The sequence below is a fragment of the Caretta caretta genome, chromosome 11, assembly GCF_965140235.1.
Source record: "Caretta caretta isolate rCarCar2 chromosome 11, rCarCar1.hap1, whole genome shotgun sequence".
Taxonomy (NCBI): Eukaryota; Metazoa; Chordata; order Testudines; family Cheloniidae; genus Caretta; species Caretta caretta.
In genome coordinates, this window is record NC_134216.1 from 59,088,152 (window position 1) to 59,114,045 (window position 25,894).

General features: G+C 40.6%; 2 protein-coding genes across 11 annotated transcripts in view; one reads left to right on the plus strand and one right to left on the minus strand.

Moving 5' to 3' along the window:
• The window catches only part of SPATS2L (spermatogenesis associated serine rich 2 like), a 146,864-nt gene extending 139,161 nt beyond the window's left edge, over positions 1-7,703 (plus strand). For all 4 annotated transcript variants that reach the window (XM_048868836.2, XM_048868837.2, XM_048868838.2 and 1 more), the window contains 4 exons: positions 163-272; positions 1,613-1,715; positions 5,223-5,443; positions 6,748-7,703. In XM_048868836.2, the coding sequence (XP_048724793.2) occupies positions 163-272; positions 1,613-1,715; positions 5,223-5,443; positions 6,748-7,146 (833 nt within the window). In that variant the 3' untranslated portion in view covers positions 7,147-7,703. The remainder of the gene's footprint in view (positions 1-162; positions 273-1,612; positions 1,716-5,222; positions 5,444-6,747) is intronic.
• Positions 7,704-9,514: 1,811 nt separating this feature from the next.
• Positions 9,515-25,687, minus strand: KCTD18 (potassium channel tetramerization domain containing 18). 7 transcript variants are annotated; one of them, XM_048868844.2, is made up of 7 exons: positions 25,630-25,687; positions 23,492-23,694; positions 21,172-21,383; positions 19,248-19,441; positions 17,428-17,522; positions 17,015-17,123; positions 9,515-13,549 (listed from the first exon to the last, which is right to left on the minus strand). In XM_048868844.2, the coding sequence occupies exons 2-7, from the start codon at positions 23,646-23,648 to the stop codon at positions 12,994-12,996; spliced, it is 1,323 nt and encodes a 440-aa protein (XP_048724801.1). In that variant the 5' UTR covers positions 23,649-23,694; positions 25,630-25,687; the 3' UTR covers positions 9,515-12,993. The 7 variants fall into 7 exon arrangements, with proteins under 7 accessions (XP_048724801.1, XP_074974153.1, XP_048724799.1 ...); XM_075118052.1 differs by lacking the exon at positions 25,630-25,687 and adding an exon at positions 25,308-25,510 and having other exon boundaries at positions 17,015-17,114; XM_048868842.2 differs by lacking the exon at positions 25,630-25,687 and adding an exon at positions 25,308-25,508.
• Between the last annotated feature and the right edge of the window lie 207 nt (positions 25,688-25,894).

Here is a 25,894-nt window from a genome sequence, read left to right on the forward strand (position 1 = left end):
GTTGATCCAATACAAGATATTACCTCACCCACCTTGTCTCTCTACTATCCTGGGACCAACACGGGTACAACAATGCGGCAAATAGTGTTAATGAACAGACAGTAACGAGTTAAAAAGTGATTATGTTCCTAGCACTAATGTATTATCCTTTTTGCTTGGCAGTGGAAATCTTGACTGCTCGTCAGAAAAGAGCTGAGGAGCTAAAGAGACTGACAGACTTAGCTAGTCAGATGGCTGAGACACAACTGGCTGAACTCAGGGCTGAAATCAAGGTTAGTCCACCAAGACACTTCCATTTGGATGTGTGCTCTCTTTACATGGAGACTAAGCCTGTGCTGCCAACATAACTTTGTATCCCTATTCTGTGCTATAAATGCTTAGGACCAGAACGTTGCTGACCATTTGTGGGTGTGGCAGGGAGGAGCACCTGCTCAGGGCAAGCTTCTGTACTTCTGGCCAATGAATAGAAACTAGTATGGAGGCGGTCCAAGCTGCACCCTATTAAATAGTGTAGCAGGGGCTTCTGCTATGTGTGCATCCCAGAGTTATTAGTCCCAATTAGAAAAGGAGTACTTGTGGCACCTTAGAGACTAACCAATTTATTTGAGCATGAGCTTTCGTGAGCTACAGCTCACTTCATCCCAATTAGTTGCGGCCCATATTGAGCCTGTAAGCTTAAAGGCCAAATAACAAAAACCTCTGCACAGTGGCAGAATGACACAAGCTCCTTTTCCCAAATATCAAATTGATGCATCAGTCAATCAGGTTCTTCTTGTATTGTGCTCTGAAACACACCAACTCAGACTGCAGGTGACAGCTTCGCTGAGATTGCCTTGGCACAGAAACTGACACTGGGGGTGATGTGACATCAGGAAAGAGGCCATCCCTCCAATAATGGTTGCTGAATGGTTGCTACTGAGGCTTTTTGGACTGTAACCAGTACCTTGAAGTGCACTTGTAAGTGAACAGGTAACCCCCAGAACGGAGTATTGCTGGTATATTATTGTAGCACACCAAAATACCTTGCTCTCTCCCCTCCCCCTGTGGAGGCGTATGCAGTGACCAGGAGGGGCTACAAGTTGGAGCTCTGTATAACCCCACATGTCAGAGCTCTCAGGGAGGAAGCCAAGAGCCTTATTTCTACCCTTTGGTACCAGTCACAGAGGAGGAAGCAAAGCTACAGAAAAACATTCCCAGCCACTTCTATCAGGTTCTGCAAGTGAGTCAACAAAATCTTTCGGCGGAAATCAAAGGCCGCTGAGAGGCCTAACAATCATGAGGCCACTTTGGGCCTGATTCCATTTACACAAAGGTGTATTTGTACTGCTCTGGCATTGAAAAGGGGCCTTACAGTGGGTGTATTGTACAGTGTAATGTACACCTACTTTAAGGTCCCTTTACGCTGCCAGAGCTTAATACAGGATGGGAAACTCCTCCTGTTTTATCTGCTCAGATTCTGTGCAGAGAGCCTGAGCACTATGGATGACAGACAGCAGAGACCATACAGTGACCTTGGGATAATTAACATTAGGGTGATTTCTTCACCATCTATATTAATGAAGTGGGCTACATTAGAATGTTAGCCAATGTTAATTTCCTTGTATTTTTGTAGCACTTTGTGAGCGAACGCAAATATGATGAAGAGCTGGGTAGGTCTGCCCGGTTCTCCTGTGACACAGAACAGCTAAAGACCCAAATTCAGGTCTGCGGAGAAAGTAAGTTCTGGTGATTTTCAAAGTAAGTGCTGTGTGAATGTAGCAACTACTTGACTTCTCTGCACTACCATGATGTCAAGGGACCAGATTCAGCCCTGGCATAAGAGGGAGCAACTGCACTGATTTCAGATGATGTGTATTGTTTTTTGCAGAAGCTAAATTTGGTGCAAGGTATTTTACACCTGTCCTTCTGTAAATTTACTGAGATGCTCACAAACCATTGTCTGCTTCAAAAGTCATGTTCCCCGGATGCAAAATTTGACCTCTCTGATTTCTCATTATGTCGTGCAAGACTTCGTATGTTTTTTTAAAAAACAAATACTTCAATGCTTTTCTCCTCCCGCCAGCCATCCGCCTCTACTCCACCAGCCCCAGCACTCATGAGCAAACAAAAACATGTCATGGTGGAGGAAAAACGATTTCAGGAAGAAAACAATTTCCAGCTTCAGGTTTCCAAGGAGTTACTATAAATAGCAAGAAAAACAAATCGTGAATCTGCCAGAATGAATCTTGTGATTCCATCGCCTAAGAATTGTCTCCCTCGAGTCACAAACAGTTTAAAACACAAGAACACAGGAATTGCTATTGCAGAACAGTCTGAGGGATCCATCTAACCTAGTATCCTGTCTCTGTTAGTGGCTAATCCCAGATGTGCTGGAGGAAAGCATGAATTTCCAAATAATGCATCTAATTGGGCACAGTGATCTTATGGTAACTATCTCATGCCCTAAAGCTTAAGGATTTGGAAGTTCTTTAATTGTTATCCTACCTAGTGTAACCACAGCTGCTATTGATGTAATATATACTTGTTTTTTTAATTTTACTAAATATTTCCCTAAATAACCTGCAGCTGCAGTGAATTTCACAGGTTAATTATTTTTATTTAGGCCTTGGCTCATCAGTGCAGTTACCTAACTCTAAGCACATGAGTTGACCCACAGAATTCAGAACATTGCAATCTGTAGGGCTATTACTCTTAAGGATAGTGGTGAGACAGTAGGGCATTGGACTGGGACTCAAGAGATCTGGACTCAATTCCTAGCTCGGCTGGAATAGTCAGTTCCTCTCTCTGGGCCTTTTGTCTCTCTCCCGTCCTTTGTTTGGCTTGTCTATTTAGAGTGTAAGATCTTCAAGGCAGGGACTGTCTGTCACTGTGTGTCTGTACAACGATAACCATCATGGGACCCTAACCAAGACTGGGACCTTGAGATGCCACTGTAGTACAAATAACAACTAGTAATGTGCTTATAGGTAAGCATGTGCTGAAGGGCTTTGCTGACTTGGGGCCTTTTTGCAGGAACAACTAACACAAGTTTGTGCAAAGTAAGGAACTTGTGGGGTTTGAGCAGCCAGGGAGGGTAAGCTGCACAATCTGACAGTGTAAGACAGGCATTAGTGTGAAATGAAAGCAACAGGAATGATATATATCTGTGAGTGATGGACATTGGGATTTTAAAGTGTTCCAGTTGCTCTCTCCCCAAAGTGTAATCATCTCTATAAGATCACTTTAAAATATAACATCTTCATTGTACTATTTCTTTTTTTTTTTTTACAATTTTCTAAAGGAAAATATGTATTTTCTGTTAAAAAGTAAGCAGCCCACTTTATGAGAGGCAGCTTGATGCGTGCACTGGCTTCCACACCAGCCTGTCTGTCATAAAAAAGACAGAATGGTAGAATTCAATGCTAGCGCAGCTCAGATCATCCTCTCTGCTTACAAAAGAAAGACCTATATTTCACTGTTTTGCTCTGTGCAGTTCAGCAATATGGAGTTACATTATTTTTGCTAAGAGGTCACCTAGTGGAGGGAAATAAATAAGAGATTAAAAAAACACTACCAAAACTAGCTAGTGCTTGGTTTGTAAATACACTTGGCATTAGGCTGCAACCTCTTTTTTCATCCTAGTGGTGGAGAGATGGGGAGTCCTCCCTGAATAATGTTGAACATTCGATAAAACTATGTATCTGGCTGGAAACTTCCTTTCTCTCTGGACGCTGAAGACTCTGTCCACCATCTCTTGCTTTTGATGCATATTTGCATCATGTGTGCTTGTAAGACAAAGTGGGACAAGGAAGTTCTGTAATCAGAAGGCAGAACAGAGTGAGGTGGGGCAGCCATAATCTATTTACAGCACCAGAGCCCTTTCTGAGACTGCTAATGGACCAGAAACTCAGATGGCTGAAGACCCTATGGAAGTGCTATAGGAATCCAGAACTGAAGAGTTGATTTTAGTGAACTTTAAGCCAAAATCTGTAAGTGTTTGAGATGCAACCCTTTGAATTGGGTGGTAGCAGAAGTGACAGAAACATGTGAGATTGTACAGTGGTAATTCCTCAAGTAGTTTTCCAATGGCATATATGAGACGAGTTTGTGGTCTCCATCAAGGTAGTAGTAGACAAGTGTCCATATCACAATCAGGCCTTTGGGTTGGCAGGCTCCCTATAGAGGCTAATTATTGAATGAGCCATGGAGACTGGACTATCCTCTCACTCCTAGAGATGGCCTTTGCAACTTGCAAATCAGAGTAGAGGCACATTGTTGGGGCATAATAGGGAAGCTCGCATGGCATGGCTGTTATCCATGCTATACCTCTTCTGTGGAAGGAGTCAAAACTCCATCTCAGCAGCCTTTTATCAGTATGAAATGCACTTCAATTTCCAGGCCAAATTCAGTCCAAGGTGTAAAGGGAAACAACCAGCATTGGATTATCACATAGACAAAGTAGGCACGTGCCTAGGGCCCAAATTCAGGGAGGAGGCCTAGGGCCTACCGAACAGCCATGCAATTCACGCATCACATCCAGGCTGGCCATGCTCTGGATTCACCAGGACTGACTGCTCATCTTGCTGCTACTTGTGGTGTTGCTCACCATGATGGAAGGGTAGCTGGCCAAATCTGAATGGCACTACAACCCCATGAGCCAGGTAACAACGCCACTCACTCAAATTTGGCCCAGCCATCCCTCCACCATGGTGAGCAGTGTTCCCTCTAATTTTTCCCACCCATGTGTGGAATGCATTTCATTATGTGCACCAATATGGAGGTGATGTCTGACACATCACCTCCATATTGGTGCACATAACAGTATTCATGTGGTGGGGTTCAGAGTGTGGGAGGGGGCTAAGGGCTGGGGCAAAGGGTTGGGGTGCAGGGATGTGAGGGCTCTGGTTGGGGGTGCAGGCTCTGGGGTGGGGCCGGGGATGAGGGGCAGAGGGTTGGGTGCAGGGGTGAGGGCTCTGGCTGGGGGTGCGGGCTCTGGGGTGCGGCTGGGGATGAGGGGTGCAGGAGGGTGCTCTGGGGCTATGGTGGGGAGAGATGACCCTCAGCTCTCTCCCCCCGCAGCAGCACCTGGGCTGGAGAGGAGAGGGCCCTTTCTCCACTGTGGCAGCTCATGGACCTGATTCTGAAATGACTCCACTGAATTCTGGTGTAACTGAGATAAGAATCTGGGCCTTGTGTTTTGGTGCTGATGATGTACCTGATAACAGAGTGTTTTTCTTTTGTAGTTTCTCATCCAAAGAACAACTACTCCTCAAGAACACCATGCAGTTCTGTGCTGCTGTCAGTGACTTCGCATGTGGCATCTGGCAAGCAAAGTACACACTCCCGAAAATCCTCTAGTCACATCAAGAACTTTGACAGTAAAACGGCCAGCACTAAAATGCCAAATCATCTTATTTCCAATCCCACAGAATCCTCTCCCCAAGTAACCCCAACAAATAAACAGGTGAGAAACTAGAAACGAGCTAGACTGAAGTTCAACAGTCACAAACTCATGGGAAAATCTGTGGTATTCCAAATGAACAAAACCAAACCAAATACCATTCTGCAATACATCACATGCAATTCGCCATTGACAGGGATGGACAAAATGAACTAGTAGATGGTTTCCAAATCCAGTTTCATGACTGTGTGGAACATAGGTGATGGGAGAACATCGGAATTGCCGTACCAGGAACAGATCAATGCCCTGTGACCACTACCAGTTGCTTCAGAGCAAGGTTTTCAAAACCCTGCATGATACCTAATTGCCCTATACTATGCTATGGGGAAATATTTATTCCTATTGGTAAGTGATCAGCTTATGCCTTCAGGACCTGGTAGATCTTGAAATTTGAAATCTGCCTGATTTCAAGAGAATTATATTATTTCACAAGTTCAGTAGTTCTGCTAACTATATTGTGGCATATTTATATCTGTTTCATTTACAGAAGCACCCTGCAATATCCTTGTCCTGTGGTGCTTACTTAGGTAAAGCTCCTGAGGAAGTCAGTCTGAGTTTTGCCTGACCAGGGATTACAAAATGAGACAGACCCATAAAGAGAAAATAAGGAGCATTTTATAAGTTCCATGTGTACATAGAATCTGCTGCCATAGCAGTCATACAACTCCATGGAAAACCACCACTTTCCACAACCGATAAAAACTCGCTCTCTGTAGGTGGTAAACAAAATGGGCGTCTCCCCCATCCCTCTGGATTCTTAACTCTTTTCTTTCCAAATGGATTTCCGCTGTTTCTTTCTGCAGCTCTACTGTACTATTTACACAACGCTTTACTATCCAGAAAAATAGCAGTTGTGTTCTTGGGGGGCCAAGTCAGAGTGAACCTGGGTTCAGACCCTCAAAGGTATCTAGGTGCCTCACTCCCACTGATTCCAATAGGAGGAATAAGGCACCTAAATACCTTTGAGGGTCAGGGCCCACGTGTTTTTACTGCTACTTAGCTTTGCTGCTGGTGTTTCTGTGGAGCTGTCTAATACATCATCGCCTTTTGACCAGCACACGCATTTGCAGACTGCTCAGGTGCCAACTCTGTAGTGATGGTCTTGTAGATGTAGCAGTTTTTAACAGAGCTCTAGCAATGATCAAGCTTATATGTTCTGTTACGTGCAGGGTTAAACAAATGCACTGGATGCATAAGGAATTTGATTCTGCATATACTTATTAATATTCACTGTGTTATATTTGTTTTTAACAAAATCTTTTAAGGGGGCATGCAACCTAACAATCATTCATTTTCTTTCTTGGTAGAATGTGCCGTCTAGCCAGAGACGAAGATTTAACTCACAGTATCACGGCATCCGGCTCAATGGATCGGTCAAGTCACAAGGTGCCAGTAACGAAACAGATCAAAATAATATAAAGAGCAGTTCCAGATATGAACACAGAAGACAACAGCATAATAGTTTCAGACCTAAAAACAAAGGAGCTATGAAAAATCAAGACCAGTCCACAGCTACAAGGACCACAGAGAATCTCACACATACAGAAAAAACCCAAAGAAAGCATCGTACACCAGACAGCACCGAGCCCAGACCATTCCGCAGTAGCGTTGCTGGGGTATCTCAGTGCAATTTATGTCCTGCAAGATTAGAGGTCTCTGCTGATGCCACTGTTCTTTCAGTGCCAGCTGTGACTTTGGTGGCTTAAATTCTCACCAAGAAGAGAGACAGAGCAGATTTATTTTTTTCCATTTCAGTATCTCGCTCAAGATGCTAGTTGAAATGCTGACAAAAAGCTAGTCTGTCAGAAAACAGAATCAGTTTAAATCAGTTGCTGCTTAAAAACCTGTTGGTATTTTTATTAATTCCAAATAATCAATAATAGTTCACCTCATACTTTCAAGGCTTTGCTCAATGTGCCCAAGGTTATTTTTGTCATGACAATGCAGCATTTTAGCCAGGCAGTATTTGCTTCTTAGAAAAATCAAATCTAGGTTGAAAAAAATAAATTGAAGATTAAATGCATAGTAGCAAGATGCCCGCTATAGATATGCGGTTGTACCAGTCCACTCTGTTGTTTGTAGAGCTGCTAATGTTAGAAAAAATAACAGGAAGTTCATACATCATGGTCTGCAATGAAAACAGATGCTCTTATAGAATTTTTCTGTACAAGTCTATACAGCGCTCTTTCTCTCCATATATATATCTATATTATATACTCTCACAATATTGCTCTATACAAATTAAAAAACATAATACATTTGATTTCTGTCTGTTATTCCATAGTGAAAGATCTGTAAGATCAAGTATAAATTGTATTTAATACATAACATAGTATTTTTCATTGGTAAACTACTCAGTCTGGAAAAATGCTCATTTCTTAAGTTTGGAATGTATATAGTCACGGTTATTTAGGTGCACAGTCCAAATCGCCACCTTTATCAGTCACTTTTCTATGAATAATCAGAATTATTTTTTTGCGTATGAAAAGTTGCAGTTGAATCCAAACTGTTCCCACAGGAGAGCTATGACTCTTACAACTCTGTTATGGCAACGTGCAGCAGAAAGTGGAGAGGGATATTTGAGTGGCTATCACATCCATCTGAATTTTCTATTTAAAAAAAATCCTAGATAGTTTTAATGTTCTGATTCTGAATTTCAAAAAGCTTGTTTCTTCCAAAAAAATTAAAAGCCACTCCCTAAAATCTCTAATGTTTGCTGCTTTGCAGTACCAAATCACATGAGCTTCTCATTTGTTTATACTCACCTTTGCGGCAACAACCACCCTCAACATGCACTTTAGGCCCAATCTTGCAGTTCTTATTCAAGTAAAAGTCCCACCAAGATCAGTTCTCTTTTATCAGTTGATTTTTAGGGCTTTATTCCTTGCTTGTTGAAATTTATCTTAGACATTTGGGACCTGACCTCACGGATGTCAACTGGAGTCTTTCAACTAACTTCAGTGGATTCTGGATCAGGCCCTTACTTTCTGTTGTGGACTAGATTCCAATACCCTGAGTCACACTGAATAGCACCTTGAGCCACAGGTAGCTCTACTGACTTCAAAGACCACGTCTACACTATTTAGATAAATAGATAAATCGATCCCCAATCTCTCTTCCGTCAACCCCGGAACTCCACCACGGCAAGAGGAAGAAGCGGAGTTGACGGGGGAGCAGCGGCCATCGATCCCGCGCCGCGAAGTAAGTGATTCTAAGTCGATCTAAGATATGTCATAAATTGAAGAGAGAAGGGGAAAAAAAAAACAACTGTGAAATTTTCCTTTCACTGGGAAACATCATTCCCTCTCTTCCCAGCCATGGCTGAAGTGCAGCCACATCTCACTAATCAGTTAGGTGCTTAAACAGAAATCATTTAAAGCTAGTTTCCTCTCTTCTCTGGCAAAATGTTGGAAAGTGAGACCACTGCAGTGATTACAAAGATAAGAGACAAGACATTAAATACCTATTGTATGCAATCTCTGCATCCCAGTCTCTCCCAGGAGGAAGACTTCTCAGTGCAGAGAAAGAACTAAAACCTAGCTGTGTATAGCCCAATCAGCTATGCCATCTGGCTGCTCAATTTATCCATTAGTAGTTGTCTGTTTTCTTGCAGGGGGTTACAGCAATTGTGGGTATTAAGGAAGGATTTGAAATGGAACAGAGTATTGGCCTTTCATGAATAAGGGAGAGGGTGGAAGAATGCACGTATATATTTGTGGGAGAAGCAGACAAATGGCCAGGAATAGCTGATGTCATTAGCAGAGCAGAAGAGATGACATAAAAAACAAGACTGAACTATCATAATGCTGGGTTCAGAAAACAGGCAGTTTCCCTTCAAGTAACATCATATTTGTTTATAAAAATGACTATTTGCACTGCATGTTGTGGAAGAACTTTCTAAGCTATTTTAACAGTTAGATGAGCCCAATACCAGTTACTAACTCTGTAATATTTCTGTGGCTCTTAGCTGAATAACTTTTTAGCACTATCAATACTCTCTTCCTAGACATTCAAAATGAACATGTGCCTATCATATGAAATAACATTGATTTGTTTCAATTAAGTACAAATGAATTCTCCATATTCTGAAGCAGTTTATTGCATTACATTATGACTCACACACACTGTTGGTGCTAACGGGCTTCTGTCTCACAGCCCCATGCTCAGTCACATGTGAATGATTTTCGAGGCATGAACATGGAATGGTACTCTTCTGCATACTTAACACTTGCACTGCCAAACACTGAGTTGTTTGAAAACACAAAATTCTGCTTATACAGAGGGCTGAAAGAGTGACAATGTTAACAAGAAAATGAACAGCAGTGTTTAATCCATCAAACTAAATAGGCAATACATTTCATACATGAGATCATGGCCATTGGACGCTAGTAGTCAGCACAATGGATTGCGACACTGAAGTTACTTTCTGAATTCAAGTATTGGGGGTAGCCGTGTTAGTCTGTAGCCACAAAAATAACAAGGATTCCGGTAGCACCTTAAAGACTAAACAGATTTATTTGGGGATAAGCTTTCGTGGGTAAAAAACCACTTCTTAAGATCCATGGAGAAGCATCTCTGAATTCAGTTTCTTTTATAGATTTAACTTGGTACATTTTTCAAAGTACCCTGGTTATTAAGCACAATTTGATAGAACACGTAAAATCCCAAATGAAGAACCAAGTCTCATGTTTAATACAACTTCCTCAAATCTTTCATGTTACCTGTATCTGCGTAAGAGTTTGAATGCAGATGTAGAATGCCATACAGGACTTCCTTTGCTGAAATAGAAAATTGTGATTTAATGTAACAAATTTTCAAGAGATTAGGCCCCATGCTGCATTTTTGGAGGAGGAACCAGGGGAATGTAAAAAATCTGCACAAAAACCTTTAACTTGCAAAGATTCAACCCAATGTTCCCTCCTCTCCAAAACACCTACTGTGTGACCCATGCCATGAAACTACTCACTGACCTGGGAAGTTTCTTTTGGTTTCAGGTTACCTGCATGCTCACAGGCAGGAGCTAAGTGCCATTGCTGCTCCTCACTAAAAATCTCTTTTGATAGTTATAGGTTGGAGCTATTTAATACATAAGACATTTGAAAGTTAACAATTCTATCCAAGCACAAAATTATACACACATTGGTTATGTGAAAGAGTGCAATATCTAGCTTTACAGATTTAAAAAATGGATCAGAATAGATATTTGTCTCCAACTAACGGAAAGCATGTTTGTGCCCACTCCATTAATGACGGGCTTGATCCAACTTCCAGTTATGTCAACAGGGAATTTGATCAATCCCTTTATAAAGAAATCCTGTTTTACTTCCTCACCACCCGCAGTCTGCTCGACTGTTTCATCTACCAGTTGAATCATGTCAAAAAATTAAATTGTAAACTCTGATGCGGGGCCTGTTTTTACTACAAGTACATACAATGTCTAGCACAATGGAGGTCCTGACCAGTGCCTCTAAAGGCTATTGTAATTTTTATTTATTTATTTAATTCTCCTCCATCACCCTCAGGTTGAGTTTCTGCCATTTATTTCAGTCTTGTGCTGGACTGTTCTGGCTTCTGAGTGACATGTTATGGATTTGGCACTAATACTTATTTAATAATAATAATATTGCAAAAAATTACTTTACTACCAAGGAAGATTACCTAGAGTAAATAGGGAACTGATGCCATCACAGAAAATTGCACAAGATTTTTTCTGAAAAGTGTGTGTGTGTGTGTGTGTGTAAAATAATTCCAGACTATTGCTGATCTTTAGTGCATGTTTTTAAATCTTTTAAAATCATCAAACATTGAAGAGCAGGTAGGAAGGAAATATTAAGTCTTAGGAAACTCATTTTAGAAAGATAAAAAGTCCATTACAAACAGCGCCATTATAAAACAATGAAGTAATGAGTAAACAAAATTGAATATGTATGAAAAAATTGATTTTTCATTCAAACTCTCTTCTAAAAACATTTCAGACTCTAGGGCCAATGGACACAAAGGACTACACAATGTTAGCATTTTTCCATAATGTTTGTTCTTTTCTACATAATCAACCTTTCATTTAAAAAAAAAATCCAAGTTTCTATCTTGGCCATTAAAGATGCAAACTGGCCTTCAAAACGTAAGTTGATGGCCAGAAAACTGCAGTTTTGCCGACTTTCATGATATTTGGTGTTTTTCTTAGCACCTCCGCTACAGGAGGCACGTTATTACATGAGAATCTCACTTTTTAAAAAAAAATTAATAAAAGCTAAGTTCTAGCCCTCATGGTTGCAGAGTAAAGCTTGAAAAGTCTCATGATTTAAGTCCACCATGTGATTTTTGCACACCTGGGGTTGGCAATGTTAAAACTCTTTTTAGTCAAGCAAGACCAGCAAAGATATGCACTATATAAATCTCATATAAAGCAACATTGGTCTAAACACCCAAGAAGAATCAAGGCACTTCTTCAAGACATTGGCACAAATTCTGCTTTGCTACACAAGTGTAGATCTGCAGTACTCACTGATTTCACTGGTGTTACTACAAATGTACACTGGTGCAACTGAAAGCAGTATTCAGCCCATAATTTTGTTGTTTACCCATTTTTCAAACTCTACTGTTTTGTTGTCTGGGCTTGAAAGAGGCTGAACTTACCCTGCTCGTATGTTGGAGTCCTGCATATATGAAGGGAGTGAGGGGAGAACAAAGCAATCACAGCTGTGTGTCTGGCATAAGAGCCTTACTACAATTGTAGGACAGGACGGACCATAACGGTGCAATGCCAGGCTGTTTCCAATTTCTAAGGAATATGATGTAAGCCTAGCTCGCCCATTCAATTCTCCACTGGAGAACACTCCCCCTTGGGAATGTAATACATGTATGTCTCAATTCTATTTCCCCTTACATTTCCTAGTCCCTCCTCTGTGGCAGGTGGGAGGATGGCTCCTTTCATTGCTGTTAAACTGCTCTTCCTATATTCTCCACAAAAAGCACTTTGAAGCCAGCAACCCTGCTCCTTACTCTTGGTAATTCAGATATCTTTGCAATGTCCAGTATTTCACATACGTGGAGAGTAGACGACTGAGTCGGGATCTAAGACTGGATCTCCCACATTATTAATTAACGTGACCTATTTTTTCCAATTTGAAAATATAAATTTAGGAACCTAACCTTGGTCTCAAATTTTTTAAAAACTTGACCTTTATCAATAACGGAATCAGCTAGGTTTGGTTTGCTTGTATATGTGTATATTCTATTTTTAAAAGACAGTAACATCATGGCAGCTTGATTTAAGTAAATATCTGAGAGATGGTCAACATGTATTGCAAAAATGTTTTTCAAAATCCACACACCCTGCCTCCATCCCAAAAAAAATTAAAAGTAAAGTGAGAAAACTCATAACTTACTACAAATTTCAAAACCTTTTGCCCATGTACATTTTACTATTTTTCTCCACAATTTCTTACCAGCTCTAGTAATAAATTATAATCCACGATGTACGTTTGTCCCTTGACACCAGGGTCAGAAACTTTTCGTTTAGCAGATTATGCCAGGAAATCTCTGCTAAAGAGTTAAACATTATCATCCAGTTTGTCATTCTCCAAATTATTCTTGATCTTACTATTCACTGTTGATATATCGGATTCTTTCTCTCTTAGCGATGTAGAAGTAGTAGGAATTTCAACAGCAGGAACTTCCTGTTCATCTGTTTTACTCAGTGAGGAAGATGACTGAGATGGTGACACAATACACAATGGAGTCCGCTTCAGTTTTACCACACGAGTGGTCATGGGTTTCTTAGACGTTGAGATGTTGAATGTAGTTTGATATGCTGCCCCATTTTCAGGACCTTCAGTTCCATAAGATGCCTGAGAACTTGTAGGCAATGATGTGCATACTGCAAGTTCAGTTTTTGGCACTACTTTGCGCTGTACCAAACTATCACTGCTGGGTCGTTTAAGAGTTACCACAGAATGTGAAGACGTGTTACAGGCAGCTACCTTTAATGAAGCAGAGTTCTTGACTTTGATGTGGGTACTTGTTGAGGGACCAGAAAATCTAATTGGTTTAGGACCAGCTTTAAAGTTTGGACCATCTTCCTCCTCTTCAGTAAAGTCTATTAATCGTCTGTAAAACAAAGAACTATCTCGTAAACGAGCAATCTAGGTATTTTAGTTATTCTATGCATCACACATAATTAAGCTGTAAGTATGAAATGGCTTGTCTCGAACATTCATCCACAAATCTGATATTTTGTTTATTCCAAGGTCAGTTGTAGTTACTCATTTATGCTACTCAAAGTTCTTAGCAGTCATCATTTCCTATCAGTCATACCCCCACATATTTTAACCTGGTATGAAAGGTTTTTAAGACAGTACTATAAGAATATTTTAAAAGGAGATGACATACAGAAAGTGTTACATTAAAATGCATGAGAGAGTAGCGAAGGAGAGTGGGGGAAGTTGAAAATACTCAGATAAATTAGGGTATGGCCAAAGGTCTCCTGTGATACCCAGTAAGAAGACCCCAATATATTAAAAAATGCAAGACCTCAGGTACACAGGAGCACTGACAAGATTATCAAATTAAAGCATGTAAAACAGATATACGAAAAGCAAAGATCCCAAATGAAAAGAAGATTCCACTAAAGACTTTCAAGAGAACAAATGAAGGGTAAGTGAAGGAAAGACAATAGGATCTCACCAAAAAAAGGGCACTTTTATGTTCTTGGCAGAAGTAGCTAGCATTTCTACAATGTTCAACAAACACTTTCTCTCAGTCTGTGTGGCAATGGAAAATGAACAGATGCCAGGAAGATTTAAATTCATCAGGGATATAATAAAAATAAAACTGGTGGAAATCCAGGTCACACTGAAACAGGAGATCAAGAAATTAGAACATGTAAGGGTTGACAAAACAAGGGCTATATTGAATCCAAGCCAAAAGTAGGTCAAAGAGAGAATTAGCAAATGTACATATAAACCTCTCGGGTTAAAAAGAGGAGCACAGAGATTGCAGTGAAGCCTATATAATTTTGTCAATACTTTTAAAAGGTATTAAGGCAAAAGCCAGGAAACTATTAATCTGTAATGCTGACTGCCACAGTGAAAAAGATACGGAAATTGTTACTCATTGATAACAGGAGAAAGCCTAGAAAACTGAGTATGAAACAAACTATAAGTATTTGCCATAGGGAGAACTTTGGGCAGTTGACAAAGGAAAGCTGTAGATATAATTGACCTGAAGTTCAGGAAAGATTTCTGTAGTGATCACCCAGAGACACTCAACTAGAAAGCCAGTACTATAAATAGAATGTGAAGTTTGTGAACTGCCTGAGTAGTGAAAGAACAGATTTAGATATATGACGAAACAATGGATGATCTTGTGAGTACTTAATGCTTTGGAATAAAAGCAATTGTGGAGTGCCCCATGGATTCACACTGGAAGAATTAACAGTATCAGAGGTAGTTATTTACTAATTTTGTAAAACTGAGAAGTCAATATGAAGGATAAAGGCAATACTATTCAGATTGATTTGCAAACCCAGTGTAAGGTAAAGAGACAAAGTACAGTTTTAAAGAGAGACACACGAGAGGGGAATGTATCCTCAATGTCCATATAATACATACCAGAACAAAAGGAGGAAGGGGGAGGAAATGAAAACTAACGACCTAAAATCTTCAACCCTCATTTCTTATCAGCAGTAATTACGAGGAAATATTCCCATAGGAATAACTAGGATTATCTAATGTAAACTAAAATAAATTATACAGTGCTTCATCAGAATAATGGGCTAGATCAAGGGTTTTAACTGGGTGTCTGAATCAAGTGCTTTCCTTGCACCAAAATCCCACTGAGCAGGAATCTCACATTTGTGCTTCTGCGTATTGACTGCACCTGCGAAGATGCATCAGAGCACACTGAAATAGACTACAATTATACCATTCTACTGAGCTTCAAACTGCTCTACTTCTGCATCATGAGAGAGGGATGGAGGTAAGTGAAGGAGACAGTGAAGATACAAATACAAGGTAAGAGAATTTGGAAGTGTACAGGAGGGAATGGAGGCTTCTTGGCAATCTAATGGGAAAACAGATAACTCAACTGTGACACAGAGACCCCTTGGAAAGGATACTCTGTTTTTTATGAACAACTCTCACCTCAGACCTGACAAACTCATTATGCCAAATATCTTGCCTGATGTTTACCCATAAAGAGTAACATGTAAGGTATCTACAGAAAGCGTCTAACTTTTCAAGATTCATAATCATTGTGAGATGTATCTATGGGTAATATTTAAGAAACAATGTATCGATTCTGAAAGTATGGTTTATAGACTTGGAAAATGGTAAAGATTAGTCATCGGGATGTCTCAGCAATTTGGGCAAGAGGGAGTTACCCCACCCTGTCTGGCCGGTAATGCAATGCAAAATTCAATTGTTTAACCTTGTGCAATACTAAGACTTTGAATGGGAAACCAGCAAAGGCAATGAAAAACAGTCAAAACCATTTGAAGGGGAAATAAGAAACTTTACAAGACAGGGTTTACCCTATCTATGGATAGAAAACAAGTTTATTTTGAATATAACAGGGTAAGGGGAAGGACCTCCATTCACTGAGGGAAACCCCTTGTGGTGGGGGTAGGGTGTGGGGGGGGGCAGGGAGTGTTTTCGTGAATATTTGCATCCTGGTTTGTCTGAAATCAGCCAGCTCTGCAAAAGACCAAACTTTTGGGAGAAAATCTACTTTATTACATAGGAAAGGTAACCATTGATAAGTGTACACCCAAGTTTGCGTTTTATGTTTTGTTAGTGTTGTAACCACTTGTTTCTACCACTCTCTCTCATTTCTAGTTAAGTCTTTATTCAGTAAACCTAATTTTGTTTTGTTAAAAGTACTCACAAGTGCTGTGTCGTTTATAGGTTTGGTGGTCTAAAGTAAACTGGCAAAACTGGGGTACACTGGTCCATTTTAAAGTGTGTGTTTGTGGGGTAGGAGGACTGTAGAATGAGAAAGATCTTCCCACAGGCCAAAATTAAGTTAAATTTCTTCTATTGAGGTCAGATTTGCAGTTCTCTTCCCCGATAAAAACCAGATTTTATAGAAATGAAGAAGGTGTAATGAAGAGACAGTGAAGAATGAAAGACAGAAACTTGAAGTTCATAATTATTTCAAAAGCTTACTTAAACGGGATCTAAAATTTTTAAGAAAGAGACTGAGGGCTTGTCTTCACTACGGGGGTAAGTCGACAAAAGTTCCGCTACTCCAGCAACGTGAATATGCTACTCCAGCAACGTAGATTAGGCTGACTTACCCCGGGGTCTTCACTGCGCTGCCTCGACGGGAGAAACTCTCTGGTCAACTTACCTTACTCTTCTCGGAAAGCTGGAGTACTGGGGTCAACCAGAGAGCGCTCTGCCATTGATTTAGTGGGTCTACACTAGAGTCACTAAATCGACCCCTGCTGCATCGATTGCAGCAGCGTTGATCTCCCCGTAGTGAAGACAAGCCTGAAGTTGTTTTCTCTTATAAAAGCAACAGTGCATTCTACGGTGCATCTCAAGTAATCAGAGTTTGAATCAGTGAATATACCTTTTACGAACTGGAGACATATGATGGAGACTTCCTCTCAAAGGGCGTTCTTCAAGAGTCCAACATTCTATCAACTGGGGCATTCTCCAATAGCTGAAACCTGAAGTTCCTAAGACAAGATACTTAACAACATCTGAGGGAACATACTCAACACATGTGTATATATGTAAATGCTAAGAATTATTATTATATTCAAAACCTCTGCTTTAGAATTATGACTGACAGGTATCTGTGCTTCAATACTATGTGTCTTTTAGGCATTCCACCATAGTGCCTTATGTTGGCCAGTCTATCGCACCTTTGAGATAGTAGCTCATGGGATGTGAAGCTCAGTACTCCTCGAAATTCATCTCCATTCAACATTCCCACAGAGATATAACTACTAAAATGGAAGAAAAGAATTAATACTGTACCTTTCCCTTCCCAGACATCAAAAGCATCCATCATCTTTTTCAGTTCACTCACTGAATAATAACTCCAGATGTATTGAACATTACTTCCAGCCTCTCTAGAAATATTTTAAAAGTAAAAATTAGGTAGTTAATCTAGTTAATACTTTATAGATGACATATATTGTACAAAACCCTCAAAACAATATTTCACTCCCTTCCTTTACCCAGAAAGAATCAAGGATTTCTTAGCAGGCTTTTTGCAAAGCAGATATGAAAATGTTATACTTTAACATCCTTTTCATTTCTATAAAACTCAGTACTCCTCTGATCCACCTGTCTTCTGCAAAACATACCCACTGATGAAAATGGGCATCAGCAATGCATGCTGCTGAACTGATGCTGAACATGGTTTTCATGCAATGGCTGACGTGGACAAATGGTTTATCAGTTTCAGAAACTTGAGCTGAACAAAATTTGTCCGTGCTTATACTGGTAGCTGAAAAGTGTCCAACTCCAGCTTAACTGCACCTGCTGCTGACATGAATTGTCAGCAACTGGTATTTATTGTATAGACATGCCTAATGACTTCTGACTCCAACGATTTCTGAAGGTAATTGATTGACTGTTAGGACTACTTTCCCCAGCTTTTTTTTTTCCCAGTATTTTTTTACAATATGATCAGGTTTTGTTCCCACATTTACTACTTTGTTGGTTTTTTTGCCTTCATCTCATCCTGTGGCTGTTTCACAAAAGAAAAGTTACAGAATTCATGACTTAGGCCTGATCCTGCAACTCTCAATGACATGAGTAATTACTATTTAGAGTGACAACATGCTGGGGAACAGACAGTTAAATCCATACATGCCCAAGTACTTAGGAAAAGTTAAACTTATTCTAACAAAAAGTTTAGGAAAACCTGTATTTTACAAGAATTAAATGATCTGTATTAAATTTTACCTTCAGCTTTTTCTACAGTATATTTAAATTTATGCTTTACTTATATATGACAAACCTAAAACTTTTATTTTAAGCAAAAAATCAAAAGATGTGTAGTGTTACAAAACAAACGCCCTTTGGGTGTACCCTGAGGTACAAGGTTAAAAGCAGAGTGCTTCCAGCCACCCAAAAAAAATGTAGATGTACTAGTAACTAGCATTATTCTTCTTCTTAAAATGCACTACGGTTGTGGTATTGAAGCACATGATTATAGAATCGTAGAACTGGAAGGAACTTCAAAAGGTCTTCTACTCCAGTCCCTTGATCTAATACTTAGTTCTGCCTTGAGTGCGATCTTGATAGTTGATTGTCTAACCTGCTCTTAAAAACCTCCAGTGACGGAGATTCCACAATGGATTCTATGTCCTTTGATAAGTCTGGGCATAAATTAGGCAGTTTCCTTTTGCCTTCATTTCTTCATTCCCCTGTTGTCTATCTCTTCCTCCTGTCTTGTCAGATAAGATTTTAAAATGTGACTCCATTAATAACTAACAAATGTTGCATTTGTTTTCTGATCTAAGTATTAAATATATACAATTTTTCTTCACTATTTAATGCAAGTATCTGCCTAAATGAAAACGTAATTTTAAAAGGGAAAGATGTTTTTAAAACAGTTCTTAAAACAAATTGAGGATTTATAGTAACTGTAAACTGGCCACCTTTTGTGGGCTCTCTCTAATTATTGTACTCCCTGCTTAATTTTAGATCTTTACTTTACTAATTTCCAGTAGCAACAACAATGTATTAACTAGATGCTTTCTAAACAGAAAAGAAATTAGGATCCAGCCCTGAGGAACTGACAGTCTCATTTCAGTTTGCTCTCTGATGTCCAACAATCATCTTACCTTTTGTACATATTTTTATTATTTATTCTTCCTCCCAGTTCCTTGTCAAGTACGTCAGTCCCATCAGCTTTTGTGGCAAACACACCTATAATCCTACTCTCACAGCTTGCTCCAGATGTGTTGAGGTAGTGCAGAACCCAAACAGTAGGCTTGGTGCAGGCTAAACCATAAGAATCACAGAAGTCTATCAAAGCCTGGGGAAAAAAATATAAAATGTAGGACTTCATGTTGTTATACTAAGAATTTTTTTTAACTGACTACATTTTGTCACATTTAAGTTTATTTGGCTTTAATAATGAACTCTACTAAGTAAATCAATGGTGCAGCTTCATCTAGAAGAGTGTATGCAGTACTAGTCTTCCTACTTCAGAGAATATTGGAAATTGGAGGAAATTCAGAGAACAGCAACAAGAAGATTAGAGGCATGGAAGCAAAATTGAAAAGACTGTAATTGTTTATTTTAGATAGGAGCTGAATAAAAGGAGATATGATAAAAGTATATAAAATAATGGTCTAGAGAAAACAGATCGGGAGCTTCTGTTCATGGTGTCTAGAGATTCTCACATTTAAATGTGATAGGTAACTTGAGCTAATTAGCAATCAAGCATCGTAAAAAATATCCTCTAGACAAACCCTAAAACAGTGACAGGTTTCAGAGTAGCAGCCGTGTTAGTCTCTATCCGCAAAAAGAAAAGGAGTACTTGTGGCACCTTAGAGACTAACAAATTTATTTGAGCATAAGCTTTCGTGAACAGTGAGTGCTGCACTGTGTTCCTTCTGTGCCTCAGTGGAATAAACAAAATTCTAACTGCCCTCAGTTTCCATAGATTCTAAGGCCAGAAGGGACCTCTGTGATCATCTAGTCTGACTTTATGTATAACACAGGCCATAGAACTTCCCCCAAAATATTTCCTAGAACATCTTTTAGAAAAACATCCAATCCTGATTTAAAAATTGTCCATGATGGAGAATCCACCATGACCCTTGGTAAACTGTTCCAATACCTTATTGCTCTCACCATTAAAAATATATGTCTTCTTTCCAGGCTGAATTTGTCTAGGTTCATCTTTTAGCCAGTGGATCATGTTATATCTTCCTCTGCTAGATTGAAGAGCCCATTATTAAATATTTATTACCCATATAGGTACTTATAGATTGTAATCAAGTCATCCCTTAACCATCTCTTGTTAAGCTAAATAGATTGAGCTCCTTGAGTCTATCGTTATTAAACATATTTCTAATCCTTTGATTATTCTTGTGGCTTTTCTCTGAACCCTCTCCAATTTATCAACATCCTTCTTGAACTGTGGGCAACAGAACTGGACAGTGTTCCAGCAGCACATACCAGTGCCAAATACAGAGTTAAAATAACCTCTTTACTCCTGAGATGTCCCTGTTTATGCATCGCTGAACTGCATTATCTAAATAGAATTTAGCAGAGTGGCACTGCAATGGTTATGTGGGATGATAGAAGAAAATTAAAATACACAGTTTGTCTTTCAGATCTCAGGAAAAGTTTTCAAGACTGACACAAGAAACATCTTGTAAAGTGATCAAATTAAATCTGAAGTCACTGAAACACAAACATGGAACCTCACAATGCCAATTTTACAAAGTCACTTTTCAGAGAAGACCTGCATTTGAAACTGAAGGTCAAATTTAGAGTACTGCTTTACAGAAAGTGTTGACAATTAACTTACAAAAATACAAACCCATGAAAATAGAGGGTGCAGAATGAAGAGAAATGCTGGTGTATCCTTCATTACCATGACTCTAATAGCAACTCTAATAAGTACCAAGTGATTTCTTCCTCTAAAACTCTGAATTGATTGATGACATATACAGGTTATTCAAATATTATTTGGTACCAACTGAACAATATGAATTATGGAATACTTTTAGAAACATAAGAAAATGCCAAGACCTTTTTAAGTTCTATATTTGACCTTAAAGAATATGTCTCAATTTCATTGGCTAAGTGGTCAGACAGACTGTAAGGATAAGGGATGCCAAAGTAATCTGCCTCTTCCTGCAATGCAATTCGTGTTTGTTCATCTTTAGGAATCCGAACTTCTCCATGAAGATAATCTAAAAGATACTCAAAGAGGTTTCCATCTCGATCAATAAGGCAAGCCCCTGAAAATAAAATAAAATATTTTAAAATACTGTTTGTAATTTAAGGCAGAATTTTTGTCATATTTACCAAATTATCAAGTGGTGTATATATGAGACTTCCTTAATAGTTATTTAAAACAGGTGTCTTGCTTGGGAGTGGTATCCTTTTCCCAGCAATATGTCATCACTTCTTTTAAAACTGCTTCTTTGCTTCTCTACTATATTTCTTAATTTGAAGATGAACAAACTGAACTCCCAATCCTACAATCCTGGGGTGGAGTCCTATGATAGCTGGAGTCCTAATGAGAAATCTGGAGTCAGTCTGTGCAGATCACTTTAAAGGAAAAGAGCCTCAACTGATTGTACCAAATATAACCTCATGAAAAATGTACTCTATTTAAATGAGAAAATCACACTAACTCTAGATGCATCCAATCTTGATCTTAGGGAGTCAATGTCAAGTTGAAATCCAGTCTGCCTCAAAAAGAGTTTGGTCATTTTGTCTGCAGTACTGCACTTGTCCCTAAGTTTCCCTTTTTGGCTTTTACAATATTCTTCTTATTTGTTTTTTCTAAGATCCACACAAGCAAAAGGAGAAACTGACTGTACAAGGCCAACAATTAAACTGATTATATACAAAGTGCTGTTTTTCTCTGTCTTTCAGCTACAGTAATCTTTCATGTAAAAACAGATAAAACATTTCAAACAGAAGTGATTTTTTAAGTTGACTATGTCCCTTTATAAAAGTGAACACACAGTAATGAGTCTAATTCTGCCTCCAATTACAGCAGTGCAATCCCACTCTTTGCAGTGAGGCTGCACAGCTATGTCTTAATGCAGAATTTAATCCACTGCAAATAGTTTAAATCAATCTTTCATATCTAACTTCACTGCTAGTTAAAAAATGCAGTCTTCTTTACCGGCACTGACGCATTCTGGAAGTTATTTTGCACCCTTAATCAATCCCTTCGAACAATGTTTATGGTATGAAGGCTCATTAACCATATCAGAAAATCATTCGTTAGCATTTAACTTTAAAGTTTTCCATTGCCTTATTAAAATTAGTGATAACACTTAATTTACACCAACTTTTGAATATAATGTTTTCGTGAACTCTTTAATTCTCAATTTCACTTTCCTATAAAGTCCAGAGATATGTCTGCACTGCAACAAAACACTTGAGGCGGGCCCACGTCAATTGTCTGAATCGTGGAGCTTGAGCTGCAGGGCTATAAAATTGCAGTGTAGATATGGGGTTCAGGGTGGAGCCTGAGCTCTGAGATCCTGCAATGAGGTGAAAAAGTCCCAGAGCCTGGACTTCAACCTAAGCTTGAATGACTACACTGCATTTTTATTTTGAAAAACAAGGAGGCGGCTAGTAAAACTTCAATCAATTATAAAAGATTTTGTCCCTAAAAACTAAACACAATTTTTAAAGAAAAAAAGTGTTCTCTAATTTTGTGGTGTCCCTAACTGAAGGCTAGAGGCTTGATTTTTTCAGAAGTACCTACCACCCACAAATCCCACTAAATTAATAAAAAGAAAAGGAGTACTTGTGGCACCTTAGAGACTAACCAATTTATTTGAGCATAAGCTTTCGTGAGTTACAGCTCACGGATGAAGTGAGCTGTAGCTCACGAAAGCTTATGCTCAAATAAATTGGTTAGTCTCTAAGGTGCCACAAGTACTCCTTTTCTTTTTGCGAATACAGACTAACATGGCTGCTACTCTGAAACCACTAAATTAATAGAATCTGGAGGTGTTCACCACCTTTGCAATTCAGGCCGTAGGATTGTATCCAAATATCAGCTTTATAATTTATCACTACTCCATCCTCTTACAGTGTCTCTGATTCTGGAGACTTGACTCAGATTACCTGAGAAGTATTCTTGTCCCTTTCTATGTATTACTTTTATTTATTTTTCCTATTTGTAACCAGAGCTTTCATAGGTGTATCTCAAGATTGAAAGAATATATTATGGCAGTTTCTGCCTATTAGCTACAGTAACTAATACAGTACCTCTGTAACTTGAATACTGCATAACATAAAGTATTTAAACTGACAATTTAAACTGATTCCAAAGCCCACCTGAGCAGATGTTAGATATTTACAACTTAGATTTATTTACCAGACTCATCTATTTTTAGAGGAAAACGTCCACTGAACATGGATGCTAGCATTGAATCCTTAAAGCGGCATAAAGATTTGCGTCTGGCTGTGTACACACAACCTCCCACATTAAGTCGAAGAATATCTAGCACCTCTTCAGTCTTGCCGTCTTCCATTGCATTTGCAAATTTCAATATTAAGATAGTTATGTTCTATTAAATCCTGTAATAAATGTGCAGAAATAAAAATAGTTAATTCTAATACAAAGAAAGCATATTTCATACAACACATTTAAGTAAATATTTCTGTTCAACTTGGGCATCTTGATGTAACACAATAAAACAAAGCCAAAAAATACCATACATCTATCTTGAAAATTATCCTGAAAATTTACTAGTGCCCAAAAGCAAATCATCTGCCCTTATGATAATGTTAAAAAAAAACCTGTGTATCTCACTAACTCAGAAAAAAAAACAAAAAATACCAAACACACACACAACTACTCTCCCTAAGAAAATGCGTACATAGCATTTTGCCTGGCCACTCTATCATGTGAAAGTAGTGGTGGAAGACTATGGAATAAAAATCTTAGGTATTTTTGGAAACATTTAAAAATTGGACATTGGTGAAAAACTGCATAGTTCAAAGGACTAGTAATGGGATGTGGTGCCTTTTGCTTCTTCAAAAACCTGTTTTTAATTTGTGTTGCTGAATACAGGTCGGTGTTGTCAAAACGTGGTTTCACCTCTCCTACTGAGAGCGTGAGACTCCGGTGGGGTTCCCTGTGGATGCAAGCGCCTACTGGCATTGAGTTGACTGCAGATGAGGGCCCAGTATGATTTAGATTTTGGCATAAACATCGGAAGAGAAACTTCAATATTTGTTTTTAAAAGTATACATTTTGTATATTAATACTTCACACTCAACCCTTCTGAGGATCTTCCAGTCAGTAACAAGTATGAACGGATTAGGCCTTGCACGATCACTTGAGGAGGTAAAAGACATATTAGAATCCTTTTAATTACGGCAGCCATTCCCAAAGCAAGACTGGCATCTGTTCCACGGGATTCCCAGGCTGCCAGTCTCCCTGGCTGGCGAGGCAGCTGCCTCCAAGAGGGGAATGTTTTAAAAAGGCCACGGCACGCCCAGCCTTTGCGATGGTATTTTATTCATGGAGTGAGTTGCCGAGGGTCCCAAGTGCTTTTTACCCGGTCAGCGTCTGTGCTGCCGGGCTACCCCCAGGGAGCGTAGTTTTCCCTTACACGGTGCAACGCCACATCTGACAGGCCGACCACCCACCCAGCATCGCACACAGATCCGTGAGTCCCCGGCTGCCTTCACACCCCGAACGCGGCTGGGTTAAAAGCAGCCCCAGGGAGCGGCGGGAGCCGCCGGTGAGCGGTGCCTGCCCTCGGGCGCCCCCCTCCCGCGTTCCGCCCCCACCGGGCAGTCGGGCGAAGCTCGGGGTCGCCCCTCGCTTCCCGCGGCCGGGCCGCCTGCCAGCGCCGCGCTCGGCCCAGACCGGCCGGCCTGACCCTGCACGTCCAGCGGGGCGCGGCGGCGGCGGCGCTGCCGGGCTCCCGAGGGGAGACGCCGGCCCGGCTCCCCGGGAGGAGGCGAAGCGCCTCCTGCGCTCGGGCCCGGCCGTGGCGAGGGCCGTATTTCACCTAACGGGCGCGCCGGACCGGTGAAGCGCAGGAGCAAGGGAGCGGGCGGGCTCTCCGCTCGGGCCCTCTCAGCGTAGCCCCCGGGAGAAGCCAGGCCGCGCCCGCGCTGAGCGGCCGCAGCCAGGGGCTGGGGGGCGCGAACCGGCGGGCGTGAAGAGGAGTCAGTACCTGCTCCGCCGCCTCAGGGGCCGGGATAGTAACCGAGCGCAGGCCCGCCGCCGCCGCCGCCGCCACAACAGGGACTGTCCATAGTCCACACAGCGCCGCCCTGCGGCCCCGCCGGCCGGGGAGCCCAGCGGCTGCGCCCCGGAGCCGGGCTTTGGGGCCAGGGAGTGAGAAGGGACCCCCCACCCTGCTCAGCAAACTGCCCCGTATCCCCCATGGGGGGCGGGGACCCGCACCGCGACTCCCCAGCAGCATCTCTGCCCCAGTTGTGCTGGGCGTGACACTGTGTCGTGACCCCCCCATCCGCTACCCCTCTAATCCCTACCTGGGGAGTGAGCTGAGGGGGGCTGGTCACGTTTCTCCGCGCTGGAGTTTCAGGCTAGCTGCAGACCCCAGCGGAGCGAGGCCCCACTCGGGTCTGAGTGTCACCAGAGTAGTGACACTCTGGTTATATGCTTGAGAACATAAGAACGGCCAGAGTGAATGAGACCAATGGTCTGCCTGGCCCCCTGTCCTGTCTTCAGGCAGTGGCCAATGCCAGATGCTTCAAAGGGAAGGAGCAGAACAGGGCAATTGTAGTCTGTCCTTCC